General features: G+C 40.1%; 1 protein-coding gene across 1 annotated transcript; it reads right to left on the reverse strand.

The window, feature by feature from the left end:
• Nucleotides 1-8492: 8492 nt before the first annotated feature.
• Nucleotides 8493-19731, reverse strand: gnl1 (guanine nucleotide binding protein-like 1). Its single transcript, XM_010735014.3, has 12 exons — nt 19493-19731; nt 18070-18217; nt 17463-17599; nt 17174-17325; nt 14968-15039; nt 13706-13898; nt 13413-13511; nt 12869-13051; nt 12345-12523; nt 11835-12021; nt 11219-11359; nt 8493-11108 (listed from the first exon to the last, which is right to left on the reverse strand). The coding sequence occupies exons 1-12, from the start codon at nt 19563-19565 to the stop codon at nt 10843-10845; spliced, it is 1830 nt and encodes a 609-aa protein (XP_010733316.1). The 5' UTR covers nt 19566-19731; the 3' UTR covers nt 8493-10842.
• Between the last annotated feature and the right edge of the window lie 638 nt (nt 19732-20369).

The raw sequence follows: 20369 nt of genomic DNA on the forward strand, positions 1-20369 counted from the left end.
TTCCAGTTTCTGCTCCATTCGGGTCACCTTTACTCCAGCCCACCCCCTCCACTTCTCCATCCTCACCCCTTCACCCTCCCCTCCATCTCTCTCCAAGTTTCTTTGTGTTATAAAGACTTTAGCTGGACTTTCATCTGGCCTGGCCTCATTCTCTCTGCATATCATTAACATTCTCTCACCACTTTTCAATTCAGAGCTAAACCAAAGCAAAACACTCCTCTCTCTTTGTGTTTAATGGTTAAGCTTCACTCCCCAAGTCCTGTACGTTGTGAGTAGTGTTTGTTTCTCTGTTTGGCCGCAATGTGATCATGATTTATTCATATTTTCTAGTCCACTGGAGTCTGTTTGATGAAGATATTGGTTTTCTCTCTAAACTTTGTTTTCTAATAATGATAAACAAATAATAAGGGTGATGAAATTAAAGAGGTGATGAAGAAATCACAGTGGATAGTTGGGCGTTATTATCCATGATGTTTTGCGACAAAATGTGAACTGATTCACAGAAATGATCCTGCTGATGAGCACAGTACTTCTCAGTTCTTGTTCTTTCACTCTCCAGGGCCTTTTCACTTTTCTTTTCAGCCTTTTCTGTTGTGCACATCGTCCAACTGGCTCTGCTTTTGTTCGTTGTCTGGGCAACTGCAAATCCCTTGGCAGAAATAATGACCTTTTTCAGCATTATTTCCTTTTTTACCCCGTGCCTCCCCTTTTCTATTCTTTCTGTGTCTCACTTTCTATTTGCCCTAATCCTTTTACATATTTCTTTCTTTTCCCCTTTTTCACAAAATATGCCCAGTTTCTCCATAGAGTTTTGGTTTGTTGTCACTAAAACCCTTTTCTTTCTCCTCCCTCCCTACTCATTCTCGCTCTCGAGTGAAAACCAGTGGAGCATAAAAAGCAGGTCTGATCCTGTGAGGAATTCACTTGGAGAGAGATACTAACACACACACACACACACACACACAAAGACAGAGAGATAGAGAGAGAGAGAGAGAGAGAGAGAGAAGTTCAAGTTGTATTTCATTTATTTCACTTGGTGCAATAAGTAAGGAAAGATAAAGAGAAGGAAAAAGATTAAGTTGCCAGAGACATCAATGATCTGTCAAAAAGAAGAAGGAAAAGGGAGGTTTGAACAGTGTGTTAAAAGTTAGAAAAAAAATGTTTTTACTTGTTTAAAAAAAGCCCTTGCATTCAGCAGAAGATTACTGTTTTTATCCAAAGTTTGTATTCAGGAGGGATGACAGATGATATATCGCCTTGTCATTTTGAATATGCAGCTTGAATTTATCACCTCTGTTGTATCACTTTAGTCAAAAAACATCTGAATTAGAAATGGAAGTATTCAACTCAAAGGCATGAGACAACACACACACACACACAAACACACGCACACACACGCACACACACACAAGCAGCCTGTCCACCCCCTCCCTGTCATGGTCTGACAGCTGTGTAGGCCTGCAGGATTCAGACAACACAGATCAGTTGCAGAATGCGAGGCTTGCAGTATGTTGGGAACTGGCGTAAAACCACATACCAGGCATTCAAGCTACCATCTGAAACATCTCCGCCACTGTCTTTTTCACTCGGACTATCCAAAATCCATAAATGTCTCAGACTAGCAATGGCAAAAAGAAAATCCCTCGAGAGCACCACAGTTCCTTTTGCCACAAAATACCTTCTGTTTTTTCTCATGCATGTGTGACTTCAGGTCCAGGTTTGGTTTAAACATACATGTATGCATGTGTGAGAGTGTGTGTCTGTGTAAATGTACAACTCTTCATGTGTTCCCTGCTAATGTCTGTTTAGTGTGACTTGTCTGTGCTCTGTCAGTATCAGTGTCACAGGCCTAGGGCAGGTTGTATTTGATTGGACCCCGGAGAGGATCTGGGAGCGGCGGAGGTGTCAGGGGTCACGGGGTCAGTGTCTGCCCCAGAGGGAGGTTCCTGGTTGGGGGGTCAGGGTATGCGTCACAGCCCTGGAGCTCTCTTTTAAGGTGTTCGCTCGGAGGAAAACGGTTGTGTCAGCTCACTCTCCAAAGAGCGCTCTGTCTTTTCTCTGGTGGGTTTCTATTTTTGGATTCAAGATTGTTCATATATTGTCTTAGCTAGATTAAAAGTCCACAGCCAATATTGCAGCTCTGTGAGGCTGTACTGAGGCGCACTGTTGCTTTGAGATAAACACTATCATACCATGTCTCAGCATGTTAGCAGATTTGTAAATTTTTAAAACACTGCTTTAGGTTAGGCTGGTGTAAATGTCATTAGTTTTGCAGGTATTTCGTGATCAGATAAAATATGGTGCAAATTAAAATTTCGACCTGTTGATCGTGCAAAAGCAAGTCAGAGGATCAACAAGTTATTAAAATTCATCCTGAGGGAGACATAAATGTCTGAACCAGATTTCATGGTAATAAATTCAAAACAGACATTTCACACAAAACCACAAATGTTAACCTCATGGTGGCACTAGAGGAAAAGTCAGGGGGGGGGGATCACTATTGTTACTAGGATACATGAATGTTACACAAAGTATTTGACCAAAGCAAAGGACTGAGCAACGCAGCTCTCCCAGTGCATTGTGGTCTCAATTTAAAGCGATGATTTGTCAATAAAGAACTCATTGCCCATAAAACTTCCTCATTTGTTTTGATTTTGTGTTTTTAATGATCTTGCCAGAGGGAGTTTCAGCTCTGCGGTGCTTATAGACACAGGAAAAAATACTTACTGTAACATTAATTTAGCTGGCTGACACCATGCAGACTCTCTCAAAAGATATCTCCTGGACAAATCCTGTCTCGAGAGATCTTCCGATCATGCAGCTGGATGTGTGCGACGTGCTATGAGCTCAGTGTTGTCAGGGGAATGTGGGGAAAGAGGGTGGCGGAGGGGAGGCGGGGTTGTCGGGTGTTGGTGTTGGTGGTGTTGGTGGTGTTGGTGGGGCATTCCAGATGACCCCTCACACAGTCAGGAGTCCCTGGAGACCCTCTCAGCTGTAGCAGCACACTTGTGCCTCCTCTTCCTCATGGCTGGAGGTGGTGGAGGGAGGGGATGCAGACTCTTTTTGGGTGTCATGTTTCATCCCCCCCCCTCAGAAATCCCCTGCTATTCATTTGTACACACACACGCACACACACACACGCACGCACACACACACATCTGACAGTGTGGAGGACTACAGCCTCTGCTATGGCATTTGGGAGGCTCCTCTACAACTGTCGCCTTCTGTTCAAACTGTCACTCCAGCCCCTCTAGGATTTTACTTCCCTTTTCCTCACCCTGTCCCTCCCCTCCTCTCCTCACCTGTCTAAGCCAGCTGCTGAATGAATGGCCTCCCTTTCTTCTCCAGTCTCTCCGCATTGCTAACAATAGAGCTTTGGGAATTGTTCACTGTAACCACCATCGGATATGCTCTGATCTCCTTTGTCTGGCCCTCCACCCTACTGTCTTTACCAATTACATGTTTAGCCTTCCCACACCCATGCTGTTTAGCTCTAACAGTAGTTTAGCCGCCTCAAACAGCCATGTCATGTTCCCAGGCTGTGTGTGTGTGTGTGTGTGTGTGCGTGTGTATGTATATGTGCTTTAAGACATATAATTATAGCTAGCCTTTAATTATTTTAATTAATATTCAAATTGGCCAAAGCTCAAGAGAGAAACAAAACTCAGCTAATGTGGTGGAGCAATTTTGAACTTGTCTTGCCTGAGGACTTTATCGCCATGGTAACCCAAGTCTGATCTGCTTCCCGTCTCCACTCCTGGATCTCAAAACTCTCCCCTCCCTTTTTTGTAAAACTTACTTTCAGGCAGACTTTCAGGCTAATTCCAGCGAGAGTGAATGTTGTGGCGGACTGGAAGGCGTTGAGGATGGGGTAGGTGGGTGAAGGAGGGTTAGGAAGGATGGTGGATGGTGGAGGGGGGCAACAGCGATTCAGAAGGGTGCAAATGAGTGCCATTGCATTGCAGTGAGAGGTGGTGCTAAAAATATCTATTGACACATGGGCTCCAACTCACAAACAGGGTCACAGACAAACACACAAGGCAGTGACTAAAGAGGTCTCATTCATGCACCAGCAGGCGAGAAACACACACAAGAGTGCAGAAACATATTTATGAACACACATTGATCTAACAGTTAAAATACATAAAAGCCTCACTATTTACATCAAGACTGACCTATAAAACACTGAATCTCTCTGTGTTCGCATTGATCTTTGTGCTTTGGAGAGCTCCATGTCAAACAGAAAGTAGGCCCTTTCCACACTCAAGCTACAAGTCCTCTGAACAAACAAATCCAGCTGCCATATTGTGACCCTCCACAGGAGGAATATGGGAAAAGCTGCTCTGTACACATTGTGTTGAATGCTCGCTGTGGCAAATATTGTCTCTGAGTTTACCTCGCGATGACATATCGCTGGGACAGTTTGCAAGCATCGATCGCCTGAAGAAAAGAGAGGCGAGCGGTCTATTCTTTTTGTTCACTGCGCTCAGTTTTCACAGCCATTATTGCAATCTATGGGTGTGGTGTTCAGCTTGGATGAGCTCTTTTGTAACAATGATATGTTTACACCACCCAGTATAAATGAATCTATTTCTACTGTCTACTACATTTGGCTTGACAAAGAAAGATTCGACCTGAAGGGACCTTAAAATCAGTTATGTGCCCTGATATCAACAAAACCTCATTCAGATTCTCACATTTTTTTGTGTGTTTGGTGAAGTACTCACATCCTTTTAACTGAAATATAAGTACCAATGAAAACGTATAAAAATACTACATTAGTAAGTAAAAGTACAGAAGAAGGGACAGTAGAAGTATATATAAATATATACTGTATGTACATGAGGTGGAGGTAGCATCTACTTTATGGACTGATAAGTAGATTTTAATTCAGTGGTTCCCAATCTGGTGGTCAGAAGATAAATCTAAAGCATCGTGAGATGATTGATGGAGTTGGAAAGAAAGAAATTATATTATTTTACCTCTTCAGGCCTTGAACAGTTAGTATCTTTTACTTCAATACTTGCTTTCCACCTTTGAAGATGTTTGTAGTTGAGACCAACATGAGAAAAGGCTAAGGAGGACATCCAATCTTCAGTGCCAAAGCCTCGTCACCCCCCACAGCGCTGCTGAAGCGCCAGGACGCTGACTGGAGGGACAACTGCCCAAGCTGTAAATCAGTGTGTGTATGTGTGTGTGTGTGGTCTCTGTATATAAGTGAAAAGTGTGTGTGTGTCTGCTAACGTGGTATAATAGGGATTTCTGGCACAACCTCACCTACTTCAGATCTGCATAGAGAAATTGTCCATGAACACAAACACAACTCTGATAACAGCAGGTGAAAGCTGCTCGTAAATGACTTCATTCAGGCTGAAACAATTTTAAGGTTCTTTAAATTGTTGGGCTGTAACAGTGCTGAGTCTTTCCATTTTCTGGCATGTTATACTTCAACCCTATTACATTTCAGAGGGAAATACTGTACTTTTTAAAAAATAACTTCCTTTATAAACAGCTGGAGTTATTAATAATGAAAAGCTTATAAAACATAATGTTCTGCAAATATATTTCAGATATAGGCTGTTCCTCCAGGAGGGCAATTTCACCTCTAAACTTAAATAATCTAATATACCACAAAAACAACAGAGATTACAGAAAAGTTTAATACAGTGTAGCAGAACTTTTTCCTTCCCATTAATTATCATCATCATCTCATGATCCCTCAGATTAATTCCCTCAGATTTACTGCAACACGCCATGTGTGGGAGACATCTTGTCTTATCTTATCTTATCTCAAAGTCTTACTAAAATAAACTGACTGTATATAAATGTAGCCTCATCAATAGGCAGCATGAGTGCTCTACTTATTTAAAGTTTATTTAGCTGAAAACACTTCTGTACTTCTACTTGATTTTTTTTTAGATGATGTTTTAATGGGTAATAGATGTGAATACTTCCATCCCTGACCCTCATAATAGTTTGTAACCAACCATTTCTGAAGGTGAAAAGACTGAACACATTTGTGATATCATGTATCACATTATTGCACATACACATTGTTAACACCACAAATGAGAAGCCTGTGCATAATCAGCATGGTGCACCTGACTATTAACTGCAGGGTAGACTCATACTAAAGCTGGTTTTGATAGCCCTCTAGTGACCGCAGAGGTGTACCTGCCAGCCGAGATATAGATTTATAATTTACTATAATGAGACTTACTGCAGTTTGGTTTGTTTCTATAAATCCAGCTGGGACATTTGATTTTAGTTTTTGTCTTCAAATGAAACATGAGAACACTTGTGGCTATTGTTCTTCTCCCTTATCCCGACGACTTTTTTTTTTACAACTTCTAACTAACTTTCTGCCTCACCTGTATGTGTGTGCGTGCATGTGTGAGAGTCTGCAGCCCCAAAGGGAGCGTATAAAACCAGACTAATGAATTTCTCCGCTCTGCTTATGCTCCAGCTCTCATATGAAACCAATTCGTTACTCCCAGGGTCTCACCCACATGTTAGTAGGGGTCACATAAGGAGCAACAATGGGGCAAATAAAAGGGGGGAGGAAGGAAGAGGGCAAGAGTCCCCACAACAACCTGACTGCGTCATGAGAAAGCTTTCCAAGGAGGAAAAAAAAGGAAAGATCAAATTAAAACCACATGGGCATTTTTAGGCGTGACCAATGCTGGCAGCAAAGACATTTAACACAGCAGAATTTAATTAACAGTTTTGAAATTTATGGTGTCATGCTCCAGTAAATCTGGGGCCTTTGTCTGGCTGTAATTACTGCCATACAGGTTTGAGGGCCACAACATAGTTAGAGCTCTAGCTGGGGAAATTAAGCAGCTCATGGCTCTGGCTGCAAATGCGGAAACAATTCCAGATGAATCCTTTCTTCCTCCCTCTGAGTTTATCTAGTCAGCAAATAGCATCTCTGAGTACCATACAAGTTGGCACCGAGTCCGAATTATGCAAGATGAGGAGATTTCCACCCACTTCCATCCCATAAATAATGATTATGACAGTCCATAGTGGTGATTATCATCACACCGTCTCAGCTTGTCCATGAATGGTACCCAATGGGTCACATTGAACATAAGGAGATAATAGCTGTAGCCAGATTTACTCTGACAAGAGGACTGGATCTGCGTCAAGACTGTGAATAGTTTGACAAACACTGTCAGTACTGTCACCCAGTAATGACTGTGACATACAGCACTCAAATGAAACATAAATCTCGAGGATATGTTTCAAATCTTTAACACATGAGTATAGAAATAATTTTATTAGAAGCTGGGAGAGGTGATAATTTACTCCATATGCTCCACAGTTAATAAAAGCAGTGGTGGAGCAGACAATGCATGGGGTGTTATTGTTAGAGTCACTCTCTCTTCCTCCCATGCATATCCTGTTTTAGTAGTATGTAGTCGTGGACTGAAAATGGGAAGTGCTTTAATAAACTAACACCATTATAATAAAAGCAGACTCAACATAACGGCAGCATCTCTTCAACTGTCTCTTCTTCACTCTTCAGGGGATCAGGTGCATCTCAAGAAAGAAAAAAAATCACATGCAGTCAGTTTTTAAACATTAAATATAATAAAATATGTCATTTGAATTTTTTTCTTCGATATTATTTAAACTGCTACATCAGGAGCTAATGGGATTTAATATTAAAGTATGCATCCATCTGTTCTATATACCTCCCACACAGGTTAGGAGTCTATCCCTTAATGCAATGGGTAAAAAAGCACCTTGTCATCACAGAGCTGTCGCCATATGGACAAATATTTAGCACATTTGTTTTACATATAATTAAGCAGATTTCAACACATTTCCAAATAATCAAGAGCGCTAAAGCTTGCTAATAACTTGAATCCGTCCTTAATGATGGTGTGGTTGGGTACGTTTTACTTCATTTCATGCTTTCTGATTAAAACATTACCCATCTGGAAATATACCAATTAAGTAGTTTGGGAGGACTTTAATTAGATCTGATACTGCTGGTCGTTAACATCAGTAAATCTCACTGCAGTAATTAACTGTCATTGGTACTCATAGATGGAAGTCCCCCGACTAATTATAAGACAACTTTAACCATAAAGCACTAACATCTCCATGACAATAAATTTGTAACTGTCTGTTTGGCATTCAGGCGGTATACCAAGTGTAATTAGTCTGACAAAGCTCATCCAAACATGTCCGAGCTGTCCACTTTGATCACAAATCTCAAAAGAATTGTCAAAACATTTAGGAAAGGAAGAGTTCGCACATCAGCTGCTTTTAAACTTAATTAGGTGCATTTAAATGAGTGGGAGCTGGTATGGTGCATGTGTGATTATAATTAAAGAAAAAGTCAGAGGGTACGTCATTAAAATCTCTTTCCTCGATTACATACTGAATAATCAACATGCATTATCTCATACAGGGTGCAAGGGAATATCTTAGAAAAGTCATTAAATAAGTCAGAAAAACAGTCACAAACACTAGTGCGGTTTAGAGTATTATTATCTTTTATTGCAGAAAGCAGTCCAGTCATCATTAGGCATACTAGGAATGAAATGAGGAATGCAGCAAATAGCCTGAACACACCTCAAGCCTTCACACTACACTCTCCAGACACTGTCAGTTTAAATATTTCCAGAAGAACAAAAAATCCACATCAACATAACTGAAAGTTGTGTTGTGTGTTTAACAGCATGGTAGTGTTTGTTGAGTAACTGCTTCACAATGTACCAATGGTAGAAATGACTGCATGTGGCTGCAGTGTGATGTATTACACAGTAACACAGCACTGTGCTGTAGAGTTCCCTCAGTGAACACATGAATGAGGTAAGACAACAGCACGCGATAATACAGCACTCAGGATTGGAGCGGGGCCATCACACGTCACAGAGAAAGAGAGACCCTTTTTTTTTTTTCTTTCTTTTTTTGTAATATTAACAGAAACTTTGATGAAAAAATGGCGATGACAAGCACTGAGAATTGTCTGCAGCAGGTGTCTTAACAGCATTACAAGACCTGACTTTGAAATTGAGCGCTATGTCGAAGTCGCAGTTCATAAAATCAACAACAGAGCAAAGCTGGAGTGTGTAATGTTATTTATAATGATGCAGAGATGGAAGCCAAGATGGCCAGTCTCTCTTTCTGTGTGGTTAAAAGAATAGATCGACATTTGGTAAATACACTCATTCAGAGACTGATACCACTCTCATGTGTAATAAATATGAAGCCTCGGCCAGCGGGTGGTTAGCTTAGCTGAGCACAAATACTGGAAAAAAGGGGGAAACTGCTACCCAGGTTCAGTCCAGATGTAACAATACCCTGCTCCCAGTACCTTTAAAGTTCACTAATTAACACATTATATCTCATTTAAAAAGGTCCAGTGTGTACGATTTAGGAGGATCTATTGACAGAATATAGCCGAAGTGTAATGTAATATTCATAAGTATGTATAAACATCTGAAATAAAGAATCACTGTGTTTTCATTATCTCAAAATGAGACTCCACACAGTCTGCTATATTATTACATTAGCCCAGAACAGACAAATCAAACACTGGCTCTAGATAGGGCTTTCAAAATCACCACAGCCTCTCCTAAACACTTGGAAGGGGAGGGTGAGGTGAGGGGTATTTAAATCTGCAACCTCACTACTAGATGACTCCGAATCCTTCACACTGAACCTTTAATCCGCACAAAAAACTAAATGAGTCTAGGCAGTTACTTCAACTGACAGATAACCTGTCCAAACAATTCCCTCGTGTTTCCAGTATTTGTGCCAAGCTAATCGTCTTCTGTCTCCAACTTCATATTCACCAGACAGAAACAAAAGTGGCAGTAAGCATATTTCCCGAAATGTGGATCTATTTTAAAGCAGTCTGTTGGATCAAACCCACTGTACTGCCATTAGTATATAAACTTGCTGAGTGTAGCCAAAATCCTGCACTAAATACTGAAACTCTCCATCAGCATCTATGGATAATTTTTGTAGTAGTTAAAACACTACAGGTTAAATTCCTGAAACAGCCTCATCCAGCAATACAGGATTCAACATCCCTTCCCTCCCCCCATGTGAATTGTTTTTTAAATTTCCCGTTGACTGTGTAGAACCACACCAAATAAAATATCACTCTCAGATAATCTAAATGAAAACCCAGTTCAGATAAATGAATAGTAACAGCAAAACTGTAAGTAAAATGTTGGTTTTATCCATTCCACTTTCATGGTCAAATATCTTCCATATCCCATCCCACACCCTTTAACCCAAGTTGTGACAGACTATGGTCTATAAAGAAGATTTAGAGTTGTGTTCTTAAATCTCCAGCTGCTCTGAGAGCCAAATGGCTGCTCCAGGGAATGACATCATATCGACAGTGCTTCTGATTTGTTTTATCATCCTTTCCTGAACTTTGGCATTTCAGCTGAAGTCACATATCAATGAAGAGATTGAAAACCAGTTCGTTGATTATTCCAGGCTGAGGGAAGTTACTTTGTTCGTTTTTCATTGAGAACTACATGCAAAAAAAGAAATGAAAAAAGAAATATTAAATCAAACTAAACCAAAACCATTCCTAGAAGCAACATTAAAGAATAAGCTCCAAGGATAAACAAGCAGAGCAGAGGCACGGCATGGAGTACATGAATACGCTCTGTATATTATAGGGAGGAGGAAACAGGGTCGATGAATCAGAAGAGATCATGTAATGACATGAGGAGTGGAGGTGCAAAAAAAAAAAAGAGAGAGAAGGAATGCAGATTTAGGGAAAAAAGGAATGAAAGTGCACTGGGATAAACAGGGAAAAGTCAGGGAAGAGGAACTTCCTGCTCGTCTTTCCCTTCGTTATTACTCGCATTCATTTTCTCGAAGGACATTGTACATGTTGACAGTGAAGCCAGATGGTTTGTTGTCCTTCTGCCTTGGATGTCCAAACCCTTCATCTTCATCGTCCCCATCCTCATCGTCGTCTGCGTCTCGGTCTCTCTCTTCCTCTGGCTCGGTGCTGGACTCTCCGTCCTCGTCATCGTCCCTGTCTCCTGTTCCTTCTTCCTCTGTCGTCCTTCCTTGAAGAGCTATAATCTCCGGCAAGTCCGGGTGGTTTTCCCACTGCTCTGTAGACCAGAAATAATCCCCAAAATAAATTAATTCTACCCATCTGCCATTTTAACTTTTCAAATACACTCGAAGCTAAAGTGATGAGTCATGGAAGAGCTTCTTTTACCTCTCAGGCAGCTGTAGCCAGGTGGTCTCAGGCAGAGGCACAATCTGCCATCGATTGCCAACCGCAAGAGGCTGTTAGCTGCTCGGTAAACATCGTTGCGAGCTGCTTTTGCCGTCTTATAGCCTCTCCTCTCTGCCCATGCTAAGGAACACAAAAAGGGAACTTTTTTTATGACAACAACCCATGATTTAAGCCATGAAGGGATAATACAACTAATATGCTAATACCCATGGATCTCCAAAAACACATGAATACATATTTTTCATTACAATAACCATGCATAGATGGTCGAGGGTCGATAGAATAATACCAGTGTTACACATCTCTGGCTCAAAGTGAGGATTCAGGTGTTTCTGAGTAACTGTGCATATATGATTCCCAAACTAGATACAAAAACTAGAAGGTTGGTGTCACTTGTGAATTAGCTTAACTTCAACTTTATTTATTTCTATAGCACCTTTCATACAGAACTGTAGCCCACAATGCTTCACAGAGCAGAGTAAAAACAGAAATAGACTTAACCCTAACCCTAACAACTAACAGTTCTTAAGGTAATAGAGCAGTTGGAGGAAAAACTAGAGATTAGAAGAAGAGTAAAAAGCATAAAAAAGCTTACCCTCACACACATCCCAGGCAGTCCAGTTAAGCTCTTCAGACCCCTGGTTTTCTTGGTGGGTGTTGTTCTCCAGCAAACTGGGATGTTTGAGCTTCAGCACAGAGAGAATTGAGGCCCTTTCGCAAAGATAACCAACTGAGCTGTAAGGCTCCTGCAGCTGAGACACTGGGTAGATGCCTGCCAGAATCTACAAAAAAATAAAACAAAAAGATAAAAGACAAAGAGGGAGACAGAAAAGAAAAATCAATAAGATAAATCAAAGAGAAGTCAAAAATCATTTTTGAGAAAGGCAAGATAGGATCCAAACATTGTTTTTTCACACAAAACCCCCTGAATTTGTCAAAATCCTTTGAAAAATAACAAGGAGGTATGTATAAAAATCAATAATCCATTTTCCCAGAGGTGTGCATGTGTGTGCTATTCAACACAATTAAGTTTCTATAGAACCTAAACAGACAAGTAAACCTCTAAGTCATATCTGCTGTCAAGTACACAAAAGTGAGCTTGTACCTGTAGCTGTTTATCAACACGCGAGGGGAAAACCAGTCCAGGGCAGTCGCATAGTTTCACCGTCTGGCTGAGGTAGTAGGTCTGGAAATATTTGGTGTGGCCTGGGGTTCGAGACACGCTCACCACCTTCCTCCCCACCAGGCTGTTTATCACAGATGATTTACCAACATTTGGAAAGCCTATGGAAAAAAGAATGGGTTTAATATCAACAAATTATGTTCATAATGTGGTATGGTGACCTAGAACAGTTCAATGATCTGGTTTAGCATGGTACGGGAGCCTTTAACTACAGTATGAAGTATGATTTACTTTTTAGGGACTCGTTTTTACATCATATCAGATTAAAAGACTGTAAATTATAAAGAGAGAAGAACATTCAACAGGTCCAATAAGAGATATAGACTTCTTCTTTTCTCCCATTAATGTCAATGAAAAATAATCACAAACTTTCCTCTTTTCATTGCAAGATTTTGTTTTAGAATGATTATAAGAAACTTCCACTGAATTTGGTTCAATCTGTATACCTATGCAGCCCAGTGTGAGGACCCCGTCTTTATAGAGCTCCTGGGAGGGGCTGCTCATCTCCATAGCGCTGTCACTGTGATGCTCCATCAGCACAGACTCTGCGCCTTCATCCGGCCGCTCGTCATCTAGTTGCTCAGCAACAGCATCTCTCTGAATTTTCTGCTCCCAGCTGGATAGGTCAACTTCAGAAACAAGAGTTAATGTTTTACGAGAATCAACACAAACGTACTGCGTGTACCACAATTACAACCACAAAAACATCCAGAACCATGTGATCTGCTTTTTACTTAACAGCGTTTTGCGATTTGTGACACTTTCATGTGGTCCTAAATCAGATACATGTCTGATTCTTGCAGCCTCAGTGTGAACAGTTCCATAATTCATGTGACATTTAAGTAACTCTTGACTTCTTGACATTTGTCAGAATTCTGCACTGATAGGAGTCACTCAGAGAATACAAACACGGAACACATAAAAATGAGATTAGAGTTGAACACTGAGGCTTGCAGAGTGAGAATCAAGTTCACAGACTGACAAACTGACCTCTCCCTGCTGTGATCTCCTGACAGGCCTTCAGGATATCTATAGGACCTCCAGCCTGACTCCAGCCAGCTTTCCTCCTCATCCTCTTCTTCTGGAGCACTACAAGCAAGCAGGCAGACAGACAGACTGTTATTCTTGCTGCAACAAGAGCTGGTCAGGTTATTCTGGTGATATTACACTCTGAGTGTCAGGTTTATTTACATTTCAATGTCTGCCTGATATTTTATGTGTGTCACTCAGTCTTCTTCCTATGCCACTAGTCATTCCCAAACCCCTACCCTCCCCCTCCTCACCTGTGCTGTAGGGCTGCCCAGGGTGGGAGGTGAAGCAAACTATTTGCAGGTGGGGGAACTGGGACGTCATGTAGTGTTTCCAGGCGATCACCAGTGGGGGAGGACAAAGGTCGACCTTGTTTAAAACCAGGACCACCTGCTTCTGGAGATCTCCTGTGATGTAGTGGTACAGGGATGGAGGAAACTGCAGTACCTGGATGGGTTTACATGAGGATACCCCTTGTTAAAATAGTAATTATGGCCTACTAAAGAAGTCAACCACTAGATCATAGCCTTATAAATAGGCACAAGATGAAACGTGCTGTTTTTAACTTCACAGTTATAGTGGAAACTCTAAATGGAGGACATGAAATCACTTCACATAAAGTATATTTGGCTTGTTAGCATAAGTATGTCAGGAGCTGATGTCTTATAATTAGAACCAAAGAACTGGGTTTAATTTCAACTTGGAATCAAATGACACTCACACATCTTGAACACAGCCGAATGTTAAATGGAACCATTTTCCCGGGTTTATGGACAAAACTATAACAATATATAAAAGACTTAGTCAGACACTTTTATTTTGACACTTCCTTTATGTCTGTAAGAAATATGGAAAATTATTTCAGGTGATCAAACTGCAAAAGAAAAACATGACAAATGTGAAAATGTGTTGGGTAGATAAACTGATAAATAATCAACTAATGTCAGACATTCAGATGGATGTTGACTGTGTCTCCATCTAGTGGTCTGATGCATCCTGCAGGCTTTTGCTTATAAAATAAGCAGCTACTAACTAAACTTCTTCCCCAGAGTTTCTGTGCTCTCTCGTCCAGCAGGTTCTCATGGATCGTGGCTGCTGCTGTGGTCCTGCACGACGCCCACCACACATATTACTACTGTCATTATTGCTACCATATCTCCATTACAGATTATAGTTAGTTTATGATTTGCTGCTGCTGTGCATCTGTGTCTCTCTATCTCTATCACAGGTCCCACTGCTACTGTAATCATTTTTATCATTCATTGTAATTGTACAATATGTTTGTGTTGATTTGTTCTGTAGGGATCCCTCCTCTGTGGCTCTTCCTGAGGTTTCTTCCACCTTTTTTCCCTGTTAAAAGGGTTTTTAGTGGGCAAGTTTTTCCTCACTCAAACCGAGGGTCCAAGGACAGAGGGAGTCACTCCCTGTACAGATTATAAAGCCCTCCGTGGCAAATGTATTTTGTGACTTTGGGCTATACAAATAACATTTGATTTGATTTAATAAGATCACCTACTGGGTGCCTGATGTCCACGATGAGCAAGACGACATCTGACATCTCCAATACTCTCCACAGCTGCCTCCATGTCTAAAAGAAAGAAAAAAAAGGAGTGGGATATAAGGTGAGGTTTAATATTGTAAAACAAAACAAAGTAGGATCTATAAATGCTGTTCTTATGTCTGTTCTTATTCAGCATGACAGTTCAGGAAACAATGGTAGAAGAATAGGATTTTAACAATATTTATAGGGCTGTACCCACCTCAAAATTTTGTCATTAGAATTTGGCTGTTTGTTGACTATTTGTTCATTTTTGTTCCAGTTCAGTGCCACATTAAACTCCTATATTAGCCAACATGAGTCTTGTGTTTAACCTGGAAGACTTGCGTTTTAATGTCTTTCTTTATCATCTGTGATATGAAAACATCCGATTTCCACACACAGTCAAAGAAAGTCAAAGTTTACTTCCTGCTCATAGTTCAGTTATAAAAATCGCAGCACACGTTGAAGCATTTCTTCTGCCGGGCTGCTGACAGTGCTGTCAGCCTGGGAGTCAATCACTGTCAATGGCAGTAGAGGAGTTTGTACCACCATCTGGTCCAAAAGTGGTTTGGCAGACTTCACTGACAGTCATCAAAGGAGCAGCCAACAAACTGGAGTCATGCTCCCCTTCCTCACACTGCCCTATGTTTCTATCACAGTTGGTTTTGTGGTTTGTGTTGGGTTGTTTACACCCTGCCTTGCTCTGTGTACAATGACAAAGCTAAAAAAAAACTGAAGTTCACTGATTCAACTGACAAAACTGAGTTGACTCAGGGTCTTCTCAATCAATGATTCGAATTATCGACCATATAGGGGCATCCATAAATATTTAATACTCTGTTTCATGTAATGCTCTATTTTAATACTATAAAAATAACATCCAGTTCAACAGGCGAAATAAACTGTTTTGCGATCAGATTATTCATATATGTGTTTAAAAAGCCATCATCTCTAGATTACTGAGAGTCACTTAGAACACCACCAGCTGCTCAATGCTTCTGCTGTAATGGGCCTCCTGAGCTCAGCCCACGCTTCAAAATGAAATGATCTGCAGGGTTTTTGAATCTGAAAAATAATGTTACCATTTTCCTAGCCTGAGCAAAACAGTGCAATTACACTGCATGAAATATGATCCCTGGAACAGGGATAAAGAAAACAGCAGACAATACACAGGTATGTCATAAAAAGCTCACAAATCCCTGCATGATCCAAATTCATCACAATGAAATTTTCAGTTCCTGGTACATCATTGCGACTCGTTAACGAGCAGGATTGCTTCCTGCTGTTGCCTGTTGTCAAAGGGTTTCATACTCATTTTGCAAAGAAAAGGTGCTGGCAGTCTCTTCCAACAAAAATCATACTATGGCTGCATGCTAAACCGACGGCTTGCAGCTGAAGAAAACAATTCATATTGAGGGGCGAGAGGATCAAAGGCAAGTGTGTACACCAGGGGATTAATAAATGGACTAGAAAACTGGTTATGTGTGATCTCATACATACTATGTAATATGACTTGACTCTACTCACTTTGGTAATCTACAACATTTTCCACTGTAGATAGTTAATGACCTCGTAACACAACTGAACATCAGAGTGGCATAGTTGGGAGTTTTACATCAATCTGCAACGTTAATTCATTGAGAAACCTGCACTTTAAATGTTTCGATCATCCACACAAGCACTACGCACAAAAAAGGAGCTGCTATTCTTATAACAGAGCATATAAAGTGATGGTGTTCTTGATACATCTGCACTTCATAAACTGACCACAGCGTGGATTTGCAGAAAAAATGGAGTGGTTGTTGTTGCTGATGGTAACTTGGGATTCGTGCAGGATATCCTGTACCAATCAATTATCTGCAGTGTTTTCACATCACCTTTTAGTGTCAGCTCAGCTTTCTTGGAACCTCGACTGAGATTGGAAAACAAAAAAAGAGCAAGTGGAGTCAAGTAAAGTCGAGCCCTATCATGTGGTGGAAAAGCGTCATTAGTTTAGGTTGCTAACACAAGGTTGAAACTCGTAGCTGTATCACTCACCATGGCAGTGTTACGCCCTACACCTGGTCACCTAATTGATCAACTTTCTAAACAAGATGAACAAATAAAAAATAAATAAAATATAATAAAACAAGTTTCTGCTCTGTCACTTGGTAGCTCTTAAAAAGTGTATTAATTAAGGTACCTCCAAATTGTGCTCAAAGTGGCTGAGAGAGCCAGGTGGGTTTCTGGAGTGTAGGTCATCCAGGTAGTCTCTGTACGATTTCTCCTCTTTCCTCAACAGGTTCTCTCGTGTCATCTCATAATTCCAGGACGGCCGTCGTGGGAAACCAAGACCTGGCAGTGAATAATCAAGTTTCAGCATGTCAAGCAGTGACCCACTCCATTAACCTACTCTGCTCATCTGTTTGGCTTATTTTGAGACTGTCATTTGGAAAGTGTTAAAAAAAAAAAAAGAAGAAAAACAGCCATACCTTTCTCTGAGGGGTAGATGTCATGGATGTTGATCTCAAGTTCTTTGTCTGAGATGGGCTGCAGCACCTTCTCCCTGGCCACCTTCTTCCTCTTTTCAACATCTTCTTTACTCTCTTTCTCATAGTGCAGTCGGAACCTGAGCAGAGGAGTGTGAGGCTGGCATCAATAATACTTTGATAAACATTGAGTTTCTATATCTAAAAACTGATTATTTAAATCATTTTAAAAAAATGCTAATTTAATACATAAGCTTCCCTTTTCTAGATTTGATTTTATATCACACACACTATATACAGTATGGTGTTTTCTATAGCCAAATTAGGGCAATCAAGATATAAGCAATTTCCAATAAAATAAAAACTTTATTTATTATTATTATTTTCACTGAAATACAGTGCCGATGCTCTGAAATATTTCTCCAGTTAATTATCATAGAGTAGCTACTTTTTTGCTAATTAAAACATCCTGCTGCTGCTCCTGGCAACACTTTTTAAGTATCCCTGAATGTCAAATAACAAGACAGTGAGTGCACAGCAGCATTTTAAACATTTCACAGCTCCTTTCTTTCAATGAAAGTGAGTATTAGTAAGGATACTGACAACTCACCTGTTGGGGTCATATCTACCTTCTCTGCTGAAGGGCTGCTGATTTATTCTCCTAATATCAGTGGTCTCACTGTCGGAGGTGTCCGACTGTCGCTCTCCTCCACGCTCCACGCTGGCATTGCGGCTGCTTGGCCCAGAACCTGTGTCACCTGGAAGTCAGGGGCAAAGGTCGGGGATTACAGTCAAACACATCACACACACTCAACAATAAGCTTTTGTGAATTTGATACCAAGATCTACTTTGTCCACTCATACTGGCTGTTACAGATATCGACGTGGTTTTAATCAGGCGTCCTCGGCAAAGGTTTCAAATTGTTCTGACATCTTGATGGCAAGTGTCCACTGACCCTATAATGACCTCCTGCACTGCTGAAGCTATTAACTACTGTATGAGTTCAGCTTTGTTGATAAAATGTAGTTTATACTTAATATACAGCAGAAGTGGAATATACAGTAATACTGAACTGTGTTGTTATTAGTATATAATCACCTGAAAATAAGAATTGATATGTTTCTATGTACAGAGGCTGTTATGTTTCTACAGTATCCCAAAATGGACAAACTAAAAACACTGGCTCTAGCTTGGGTTTGGCAGCCACCTCCTTCATACTAGGACGGAGAGGGTGAAACAAGAAGGTTGAAAGTACACCACTATATATCACTAAATCTTACTTTTAGATAAAATTAAAAGTCCAGACTGATTTAAAATCTTAAAATAAATGTATAAATATATCATTAAAGATTGTCTGTGTTGATGAATTCATTTCTTGATTGAGTGGACAGACCCCAGGGTCAGGCTTTGATTTGAAAATATCATTGTATAATTGAACTAGTTTTTACTGGGTCCTAAATTAAAGTATGAAGTCTACATTTTTTTTAAATGTAAAGGAATATTTAGTAAATACTTTGCTACATTTGATGGCAATTAAAACAACTTTAACAGTCGCATTAACACGTTTTTGGGGAATAAAATGATGTCCTGTGCTAGTACTAATAATATAATATATCAAGAACATGTAACTTATATCTTTGAGCCAACATTTTGAAATTGATCTGTAGGTGACCGTACACTACCCTACGTACGGCCTCTGCTCATTTTAACAGCTTACATTTTATTGTTAAGGAATAAATGGATTTTTTTTAAACGCATTTCTAACAAATACGCAAACACTGCTAGTCTTGTTTGTACACGTTTAAGTTATAATCACACTGCTAGTAATTACAGCTAACGTTAGCTTTACAGAAAACATGTCAGTGTATATAAACGCTGTCTAAGTTATTAGTTATAAGTGTTATTAGTACTTTTAAAAGCTAAACTTTAAGCTTCGCTGCTCGTGCTGTGCTCGTTTGTCTGTGTGATGCACGGACCGTTAGCTCCAACGTGCTAACGTTAGCACGTTAACGGCCAGCCGTTGCTAACTCACCTCTCTTCCTCTCCCGTTTGACTTGTAGCTGTTTCTTCTTCTGTTTGTTGCTGAATGGCTTTTTCCGGGGCATGTTTTTAAAAAATATATATATATAATATTAACGCTTAAAGCTATGTACTGTGTATTGCTACCTCGCAGCTTGTCACATAGCTTTCTTATTGACGTTATTTACATGGGTGAAGTTTCTCGACTCCTACACTTTTTCAGTGACGCCATATCCACTGCAGAGAATGCTGGACGAGACCACACTTCGTGTTCACAAACTGCCCCACATTCACACCACTTTGGCTTTATATTGTTTTCATTTCATTTAGACGGAGATTTATGCCGAGTAAATGTTCTTACTCCGAGTATAATTAGATACGTTCAACGAGAAGATGTTGGTCAAACTGACATTAAACCTCCCCGTCCTCTTTAGTGGTACAGTCCACTTTTGTAAACACCTCACAAATTCCAGCAGAGCAGACCAGACACGCTTAAAACAATAAACATACCTGCATGCAGTGTTAGTGTTATTAAGACCATTTACAGTGTTTGCTTCTCTGTCTTTCAGGTAGTACATATCTCAAATACCCTGGTTATTGTCGATCTTGACACAAATAAAATGCATTTGAATGTAGAGCTGAAATAATGATGTAGTTAATTTACCATTTGAATCACCTTTAAATAGTTCCAAGTAATGTTTCTAAGCCGAAATTGCAAATACACACATTATGACATTCTCAAATATTTTTTATATTTGATATTGAATATCTTTTCAGCTTTGGGAAATCTTTATTTATCTCGATTTTACCTATTCTACCATTTCATATTATTATAATGATTATGTTATGTAATGACTACCCTCTGTGTAGGGAGAGGAGTCATGACAGTT

The sequence above is a fragment of the Larimichthys crocea genome, chromosome XVI (genome assembly GCF_000972845.2).
Source record: "Larimichthys crocea isolate SSNF chromosome XVI, L_crocea_2.0, whole genome shotgun sequence".
In the NCBI taxonomy this organism is placed as follows: domain Eukaryota; kingdom Metazoa; phylum Chordata; class Actinopteri; family Sciaenidae; genus Larimichthys; species Larimichthys crocea.